Source organism: Mustela nivalis, assembly GCF_964662115.1.
Source record: "Mustela nivalis genome assembly, chromosome: 11".
NCBI lineage: Eukaryota > Metazoa > Chordata > Mammalia > Carnivora > Mustelidae > Mustela > Mustela nivalis.
This window is the reverse complement of record NC_139030.1, coordinates 73752061-73762097: the sequence shown is the minus strand read 5'-3', so window position 1 is coordinate 73762097 and position 10037 is coordinate 73752061. Positions and strand designations below refer to the sequence as shown.

Sequence of the window (10037 nt, the reverse complement as noted above, 5' to 3'; positions counted from 1 at the left end):
TCTATTTATTTATTTTTATATAGAGAGCAAAGGTAGGAAGAGGGAGAGGGAGAGAGAGAATCCCAAGGAGGCTCCATTCCCAGTGTGGAAGCCAACACAGGGCTCTATCTCACTACCCTGAGATCATGACCTGAGCCGAAATCAAGAGTCAGGCGCTCAATGGACTGAACCTCCTGGGTGCCCCAAGGACCCCCTTTTAAAACCACACTCTAGACTTGGTTGTTGAGTGAAGCCCTGAACACCTGTGTGTTGTGCCCATTTCTTCTCTGGAGTGAGAGTTAGGCAGGCCAGGTGGGACGCAGGTGCTGCGGTAGGAACAACAATTAACCAGTTCCTTGTCCACAAAGGATTTCAGACAATATGATATGAGAGGGAAAAATAATCAGAGCTTTTCATCAGTATTTATTATGTTATTGCTGGCTCTCTTTTCCTTTGATCTTCAATCGGTTATCTATCTTTGATAGGGACTGTAGGGGGATCTGCCTGCCCCACAGAGCTCTTCTGTTCCACGCTCTGTTATTCTTACAAGAATGGCCCTGTGCTTTTATCTATCCATGTCTGCTAATTTTCTTCTTGCAAGATTGAAACAGGACCCAACAAATTAGCTGGTGGCCCCACCTCCCATTTGCTCCTGTGGAGGGGAGGTCTATACCGGTTTTCTACACTGGTTATCTACATGCTCTCTCAATCCCCCAATGCTGAAACCCCGTTACCATGGTCACTGGTTATCTTCCCCTTGCCCAGCCTCTAGATGCTTATCCTGTTTATTGAGTCTATTTTCCAGATAACATGAGCAAAGTAGTCAATTTTGGTAAATATAAAAAGTAGAAAAAAGAAAAGAATTGCTCACCATCCCACCCCCTACGTTAGCAGATAGTGGTTAGCATTTTGGTGTATTTACTGCTTGGTGCCTTCTACACATTATCCATGAGGCACTTAAGCATCTGTCCTGCTGGAGCTGCCTTTCCCGTGGGCTCCGAGCCACCTTTATAAGGAACTGAGAGGGGGAAGGACCCACTGAAGGTTCACAGCTTAGTGCTTCACCCAAGGCCCTGTCTGTGAAGCCAGAGCTCTTAATTGCCAGGATTCCCTGCTTTCTGCTTTTTCTTTTCCTACTTGCAATAAATCATTATAATTTCTTCATGCCATTGATTTATACCCCCTTCATGGCCCCACCCTTTTATTTCTTTTGGGTGAAATGTTCTATTAATGGAAATTGAGGTTATTTCTAATGGTCCCTATTACAAATAACTCAGCAATGAATAGCTTTTCAGTACAACTTTTTTGTATTTCTGACTATTTCTTTTGTCTAGGGTCCCCAAAGCCAGTGCACCTCATCAACAATATTTCAGTCCCTTACTATACCATTGCCCAGTTGCACTGCAGGTAGTGAAATGGTTTCCACACCACTCAGTCATCTGGAAGCCTCTGTCTCATTTCCCTCTTCCCAACATCAGATACTCTCATCTGAAAATACCTCCTCTCAGTGTTGTTGGGCTTTAATGATAAGGGAGGCTTAGTCTGTTTTCAAGTTTACTTGTGATCTGTGTTCTTTCTAAGGTGGGTTAGGATTTTAGCCCTTAGCCTAGTTTTCTACCAGGTTTTGTATTATTCTGCCTGGTGGTATAACTTTGTTACTTTTTCTTAGCCTAGGATGTATCCACTGGTTTCTCCCTAGTGTGATTTTCTTTTTCATTAAAGATTAATTCATTCATTTGAGAGAGAGAGACAGAGCATGTGAGGGGAGCGGCAGAAGGAGAGGGAGAGAAAGCATCCTCAAGCAGACTCCCTGCTGAGTGCAGAGTGCAATGTGAGGCTGGATCCTGGGACCCCGAGATCATGATCTGAGCCACAGCCGAGTCGATCGCCCAGCTGACTGAGCCACCTAGATGCCCTGGGGTGTGACTTTCACTCCTTCCTCCCCTACTGGCTATGGTCCCATCTGATTTACCTGCACTTTCCCAAAGTTCCCCAGGAAGGGGAACTGTGGATCTCCTTTCACTCTCTGGGCCCTCTCCTTTGGCGTCTTCTGACCTTTACCCATGGTCCCCGGGTATCTGTCCCTTCCCCTAATGCCCCAGCTGCTCTCCACCCATGCCTTAACTCCTGACCATGTTCAGGGGATGGGTGAATGCCTTGAGCCCCTGGGATGTAAGATGTCCTAAAGAAGGACCAAACTCATAATGCACCAGCCTGAGTTGGGCTCAGGAAGGCAGCTGGAAACAAATGTTTGATGCAGGCATTTGATGAGCCAGAACAGGACAGCTCACTGCCTGTCTCACGCAACTTGCCCATTTCTTGTTTGAAGTATGACTGAAAAGCAAAAATACACCTTTCCCATTGCAACGAAAAAAGCAGTTTTTCATTGTGAGGCAAATGAAATCTTTTCCTGACCGTTGGTGCCCTACTTAGAAGCAATTTGCTGTATGGGGATCACAGTAAATACCTTGCAGGATTGATCTGTGGTTTTACAATAATGTATGTAAAGTACCAATTAATACTCAGAGCCTCTCTTTGAAATGTCTGGGGAGAGAAGTAAAAGCACTCGTCATTTTAAACAGCCTGGACTGCTGCTCTGAGTGGGTTTCAAAAAAGGTTCCAGACTCTGTGGTATGGGAGAGTTTTGAGGCTGCCTGGGGTGGGGGCAGTTGAGACATAGAAGTCAGACCCACAGACTGAGGTTCGGAACCTGTGGCGGAGTGGCTGGTCGAGGCCTTTCCACATCCAGGGGTTCTGGAAGGTGATGTGGAAGCAGTTTAAAAGCTGGAGGAGGACTTAGGGTTTGGGAAGGGGTGTGTTGTTTACTCATTTAAATTATTCACTCAGTAAATATTTGTACAGATCTACTCTGCACACCTTGCCAGGTCTTGGGACCTGGTGCTGAACAAGAGAGATCTGGTCCACCCACCCAGAGATCTGGTGGAGGGTGGAGGTCACGGGGACATGCCCCCGCCTGGGGGTCACAGAGCACCTCCCCAGAGAAGTGGCACACACGTGAGGCCCAGAGGATGTGAAGAAGGTGAATAGACAGGGGGTCTGGGGAAGAGGGTTCCAGACAGAGGGTGTGACCCCAGGGGCCACTGAAGAGGCTGGCAAGGGAGAAGGAGGAGGGTCTGGCTCTTGTATGTGCTGTGACTGGAGGGCTGTCACGAGTCGCTGAGGAAGCTTGGTACCGGAAGAGGAGACTCAGGGAAACTGGGAAGGATAATGCTTTCATCCTAGAAATGTCATGTCTAGTATGTCTGCCAGATGACACAGGCACATGGACAGAGTAGCCATTGGTGCTTTTTGTCTGCAGCCCGGGCTGAGGGTCAGAGGGCACCCTTGCAGGTTGGGATGGGAGGGTCTGGGCATCAGGAGAGCAGGGGCGGCCTGGGAAGCCACCCTGTCATGGCTGAGGCTTCTGTGTGTCCTGGGCTAATGGCCTGCTGCCAGGCCTGAGAGGGAATGGCGAGGTGTCCTTGGGGCCCAAGGGTCAGCTCCCAGTCTCAGGGTGACCTGGACACCCAGGCCCTCAGCCCCTGCCACCATGGGATGGATCAGGGCCAGGATCCTTCTCAGAGTCCGGCCCCTTCCTCTAGATGTCACAAGTCGTTGTTAGGGTTTGCTCTTTATGTTCCCTTGACTCCAAACCCCTTAAGTTGGAAGTAGCTATTGTGAAACTCCCAAGTGTGGTGGTCTACAATGTGGACCCTGCCCCAGAGAGGGGCATCTGGGCGGGGTGTGGGGGGTGTGGGCAGACCTGTGCTGTAAGGACCAGAACTTTAGCAGGTCCTAGAGGATGCAGGGAGGATGAGGCCACAAGAGCAGGGCAGGGGTGCTGTTACTGGTGGGCGTCCTGGGGTGGAGCAGGAGGTGGTAGAGACAGAGAGCATTGAGACAAGGCTGTCTGTGGAGCCCTTTTACTGTTTGCAACTCAAACTAACCCCCTGTCCCGCCCCATTCTCCACAGACAAGATGTCCTTCGAGGGGGCCAGGCTCAGCATGAGGAACAGAAGGAATGGCACACTGGACAGCACCCGGACGCTGTACTCCAGCATGTCTCGGAGCACCGACGTGTCCTACAGCGAAAGCGTGAGTCCCCAGCAGCGGTGCCGTCATGTCGGAAGGCAGTGTTCTGCCTGTGATGTTATTTGGGGACGCACACTGTTTCTTTAAAAAGATCGTACCTCAAAGTGTAGTGTTTTGTTCTGTGGCTTGTTTTGGTCACATAAGGAAGCATATTCTCTTCTGTGTTGTTTTTCCAGTATCCTTATTTTAAACGTTGTAGCCTTAAGACATTGTTACATGATGTGTTTATTAACAGGCATTCAGGCAGTTTACAATACTGAGCTGTTCACACTGGTTAATGCTTAGTGCTTGGTGTTCTTGCTTCGGGTTCAGCTGGTTCACCGCAAATGATTCTCGAATCTAAGTCCTTCTCTTCAGCTCTATGGCTGGATCTCAGTTTGGGTCCTCATGTGTTCTTGCAACAGCTTCTAATTGTTCTCCTGGGCACCTGTGTGTCCTGTTCCAAGACAGCAACTACGCTGCCCTGCAGATGAGGGGGAACTGCCAGCGATGCTTCCTCGGGGCCAGCAGGGGCCCTCTTCTTCCTGTGACCAGACTCTGTGGGGTGGGAGAGTTTTGAGGCTGCCTGGTAGGGGAGCACCTCCCCATTCCCGTCTGCTATGTTGTTGCTCAGGCACGTCCCACTGGCTTCGTGCCCATCCTGAGGGCAGATCCAATATGCTCGCTTGTTAGGATATAAAGACAGCATTCTAGTCTGATATCAAGGCCCCCCTCGTCTGCGGTGTTGGAAGTCAGAACAGTAGCTCCCTGTGGGGATGAGGAGGGAGGAGGGTTTGGGAGGGGTGCTGGGCATGTCAGTGTCTACGTCTGACTGGTGGTTACAGGGGGCTGGGTGATCTGTTGGTGAGCTCTAAGACAACAAACGAGGGGCAAGCGGCCCCCGCATACTGCGTATGCAGGCAGCGCTGGTTCTCAGGTGCTGCTCCAGCACGAGCCCACCCCCAACACAGAATGCGTCCTTCGATTTTATACCTGGTCTCACCTTAGCCCTGGCCCTGCAGGAAACAAATGAAGGGCAAAGACAGTGGGGCCTCTCCTCCAGCCTCAAGCAACAAGAGGCCTCCGGGAAGACAGGAAAGGCCTTTTCCCCATTTCGCTCTTGGATTTGGGCTGTGATGCCTCTGGGAGATGGACAAGGGCTGACTTTCTCTTGCCATTCTCCATGGCTCCCAGAGGATTTCTGGATGGATTTCCTGCTCACATCCTCAGAAGTGCTGGCAGCTCCCCCGGCTAGAACTTCTGAGACCACCCAAGGATACCTCATTTCCAAGGGGTCCTGTTTGCAGCCACCCGCCTCCCCCAACCCCCTGTGAACACACAACTCTGCAAAGTGCATTTTCAGAGGGAATTTTTAGCTACAAAGCAGTGTTTGCCCCACCGCTCGTCTGTGATCCTTGACTCCGCAGGACTATACAGCTGTAGAGTCCTGTTCATTTAGTTATGAAGTAGACTTAAAATTAGGTAAGACATTAGAAAATATTATCAGGGAGAAAAGGCATCACAGGCTTTGAGATTTTTGCCTTCAGATGAGTATAGGAATTGTGGTTGTTTTCCACATTTTTATTGTCTGTGGAAGAGAATGTTCAAGTGTCAATTTCCAGCTTAAGGAGGAGTAATAAAAATACTTTTGCACCTACCACCAGCTTAAGGAACAGGATAGGACAGACAACCGAACGGGAAAATGACAAAAGGCATGAGCATGCATTGAATAAAAAAGGACACAAAAATAACCCATAAATGTGTGAAGAATGGCTCAGCCTCTCTATCAGCAGCAAGACTTTGGAAGGTCCCACGTGCCCCCCGGCCCTGCCGTGCCATCCTCTCTCTCCTGCCAGAGGTCACTGCGAGCCTGCATTCTGTGTTATTGTGTTTATAAGTTTATTATTTGAATATATATATAAATATATATCCCTAAACAATATATCATTTGTTTTTTTAAAGATTTTATTTTATTTTATTATTTTATTTTTTTAAAGATTTTATTTATTTGTCAGAGAGAGGGAAAGAGAGCGAGCACAGGCAGACAGAATGGCAGGCAGAGGCAGAGGGAGAAGCAGGCTCCCTGCCAAGCAAGGAGCCCGATGTGGGACTCGATCCCAGGACGCTGGGATCATGACCTGAGCCGAAGGCAGCTGCTTAACCAACTGAGCCACCCAGGCGTCCCAAGATTTTATATTTTTATTTGAGAGAGAGAGAGAGAAAGAATGAGCAGGGGGGAGGAGCAGAAGGAGAGGGAGAAGCAGGCTCCCTGCTGAGCAGAGAGCCCGATGTGGGACTCCATCCCAGGACCCCGGGATCATGACCTGAGCCGAAGGCCGAGGCTTCACTGACAGAGCCCCCCAGGTGTCCCCCTATTGCTTAGTTTTATCTGGTTTTGGTATACATGGATGTCTACACGTATTCTTTGGGGAGTGTTTTTGTTGGTGGTGATCATTACGTTTTTGAAATTTGTCCGTGTGGAGAGATGAAGCAACTGCTGGCCTGTTTCATTCCTGTTCAGTGCTCTGTCCTGTGCATGTCTGTCCAGCCTGAGGGGAATGTCTGGGTTTTAGGGCTTTGCGGTTAGGAGCAATGCCATGTGAACGTTTTGGGGGGTGTGAGGTGGGGTTCGCTGGGAAATGTTCTGAGGGTGAAGCCGAGTGGGTGAAGGTAGACACCTCCCCCTCATGGGGTCTGGGTTTAAGACACAGGATCTATGGGACAACTTTAGTTTGAAGGGCCAGGAAGAGTAGGCATGCGGTCCCTGCTTCTCTGATGTCTCAGAATGTAGGATGGTGGGCACCAGGGGACAGATTGCCTCATGCACTGTGGACTTCATTCTTAGAGACTGCCTGCCGCCTGTTTTTCTGGGGCAGGGCCGGTGGCAGCCTTGCTGCCAGGGATGGAGGGGTCAAGGCTGGCTTTGGTGCCAGCGGCTTGACTTAGGGGGCCAAACCTCTAGGAAGTTGTTGGAGAAGTCAGCGCCCTGAGGGAAGGGGGTTTGGACAGCCAGCCCTACTTCCCCAGGGCAAGAATCCCGGTAGGGCTGACAACCCATGGCCAGGCATTCTGAGCTTGTTGGCTGTTCACAAGGCAAACCTACCTCTCTCTCCCCAGGGCATGATTTGTAGGGGGATAACTTTGCTGGCCCTGGTAAATAATTTTCCGGAGTATTTGTACCAGTTTACTCACCCACCCATAGGGAGCACAAGGCCCCATGGTCTCATATCTGGCGTCAGCTGCCCTTTTGATTTTCCCCACCTGGTGGGTGTGCCATGGGAAGTCGCTGTGGTTTTCCTTCACACTTGCTTCATTAATGGGGAGGCTGAGCCTCTCTTCACATATTTATGGGTTAATTTAATGTCCTCTTTTATTCGATGCATGCTCATGCTTTTTGTCATTTTCCCCTTCAGTTGTCTGTCTTATTGTTAGTGATTTCAAGTGGTTGAGATAGTCTATCAATCCTGTGATGATTAATGTGTATTAATCTTGAGGAGTATAAAACTACACTTGAGGAGTGTAGTTTTTTCAGTGCATTTGCAATTATAGTCTCCCACTTGAGGAATATATATATTTTTCAATGTATTCTTCATCTCTTTCCAAATAGTTTACTTTTGCATCTGAAGGGAAGACTTTGATGTATAGAAACTTGTGGTTGTTTATCAGAATGAGGTCCTGGATATGCCTTGTGACCTTGTCCATGGGGGAGTAAACACAACCCTTGAAGGAGTCTTTGGAATATGTCTTCTTTTGAAAAGCAAGTGTAAGAGGAAAGAGAATCTGCTTTGATACATTATTTATGCTACACTCTCAACAAATGCTTACATTCCCTTGGTAATCCTAGGGACGGAAAAACACGATTTGTATGTGTATCATGACATTTATTACAAGATAACGCCAAGTTAACTTGTATAAAAATTTGCATTTAGTTATAAAAATTTAAATGTATGCCTCTTTTAAAAAAACTGTGTGGTACTCTAAAAGCATGAACGGATGCTGGGTGCTATGAATATGTGGTAAATTCTTGAAACCTTTGAAGTAGGTGTAGATCATATTTAGTATTCATTAATGACAGCAGTGTGTGAGAATAAATTAGTGATATGCTGTCCAATGTTCTTTCTCCAAAGGACTTGGTGAATTTTATTCAAGCAAATTTTAAGAAACGGGAATGTGTCTTCTTTACCAAAGATTCCAAGGCCACGTAAGCAATGATTTTCCCTCCGTTTTTGCTTCCATGTTGGAAAATAAATTATTAACAACCATTTCAACAGACACACGAATGTTCAGTAGTTCATTATTAAAGTTGTTTTCATCTTGCAATTCCCAGAAATGGTTTGTGAGCAGGAAGAATTTGGCAAGTAGCTTGAACTTGGTCCCTAGGGCGAGTCCCTAGAGCAGTATCATTTCGTTTTGTATTTTTAACTTTGGTAATATTTGGTAGAGTCTCCAAGAGAGGCTGTTGCCTGGGAGCCCACCAGAGTAGCCACAGCAACGAAGGTTGTTGTGCTCTAGTGGTTGGCAGATGGCCCCAAGCAGGAACACGTGTGGCAATCTGGCTTCTCTTTAGGCTGTTGACCTTTGGCCTTCCCTTCCAATCGGGTGTTCATCCACTCTGAGTCTCAAGTGTTTTGGAGCATCAACATGGGGTTTCAAAAGCCATGGGGAGCATCCCCCTGAAGCTGTAAATGCAGGCGGTACTTGATGAATGTTAGCTAATGAGATACTGAGTTATTGGCCCAACTGCTGATCTTTCCCATCGAAGATGTGCCTGGACCCAAAGAGATAATTTTAGTGTTACCTCCCTCTCATCCTGTCCCTCTGCCTTTCCTCTGTTGCCTGGGGCTGAGAGAAGAAAGAATCTAGCTATTCATTGGTTAGATAGTTGCTGCTGTAGTTTATAATTAAATCACCGACCTTCTGCTGAGCAGAGGCAGCCAACAGAGGAAGGATGTAAGAACAAGCAAGAGGAGGTGTGTTAGAACCAGCCCTGGGTCCCACCTTGGCTTGGCTGCCAGCTCATTGCATGATCTTGAACCAGTTATGCTTTTTTTTTCTGAACAGAATTCTCTGATGCTAAAATGCTAGCAAAGTATACCTAATGGGTTGTGGTAAGGATTCAATGAAGTAACACCAAAATACCTACCATAGTGCCTCAGAGCACAAAAAGGTCTTAATAAATGTGTTTTCTTGCTTTGTGTGAATTAGAACATGAACATCAGAAAAGCTAAGAATCTCTGTTTTGTCACTGGTGTAAACTTACTCATCATGACTCCTTTTGATAGAGTATAAACTTCATGAGTCAACTATTTATTCCCTCAGTGGTTTCAATGAAAGACTTTGCTGTTAATCTATTGGTTGACTGGTAGAAAATACAGTTTATTCATTCATTCACTCAAGAAATATTTATTGAACATCTACTATGCCATGGGGACTTATATACTTAATTGTTAATTCTACAACCAGCCCCCTTTGAAGGTAGCTGCTCTTTAAAAAAAAAAAAAAAAGTTTATTTATTTATTTATTTGAGAGAGAGAAAGTGAGAGAGAGAGAGCAAGAGTGAGAGACAGTGAGCACATTAGTTGGGGGAGGGGCAGAAGGAGAGGGAGAAGCAGGCTCCCTACAGAAGAGGGAGCCTGATGCAGGGCTTGATCCCAGGACCCTGAGATCACGATCTGGGTCAAAGGTAGACACTTAACCAATCGAGCCACCCAGGTGTCCCAAGGTAGCTGTTCTTATCATTGACAGTCAGGGCATGTGAGCCCCGACAGTTCAGCATTTTACTGGTCACACTGCCAGTGGGAGATGGATGAGGGACTGGACTCAGGTTTTCGGATTCCCAGCTTGTGTGCTCTTTTTGTCTCCTGACCCTACACTTTCTAAGAACGGCACTGCCTCAGGCATATTGTATTCATCAGCAATTTCTTAGGTGCAGAAATTAGTCTAATTGGTTTAAGTGAAAGGGTTAGTAATGGGAACTTTTGGCTGAA

At 47.4% G+C, this 10037-nt stretch overlaps 1 protein-coding gene across 1 annotated transcript in view; it reads left to right on the top strand.

The window, feature by feature from the left end:
- Positions 1–3957: 3957 nt before the first annotated feature.
- TRPM8 (transient receptor potential cation channel subfamily M member 8) overlaps positions 3958–10037 on the top strand; it is a gene marked incomplete at its 5' end in the record, with an annotated part of 78571 nt that continues 72491 nt past the window's right edge. Inside the window, 2 exons of the mRNA XM_082690592.1 lie at positions 3958–4074; positions 8178–8251. Coding sequence (XP_082546718.1) covers positions 3958–4074; positions 8178–8251 — 191 coding nt within the window. The remainder of the gene's footprint in view (positions 4075–8177; positions 8252–10037) is intronic.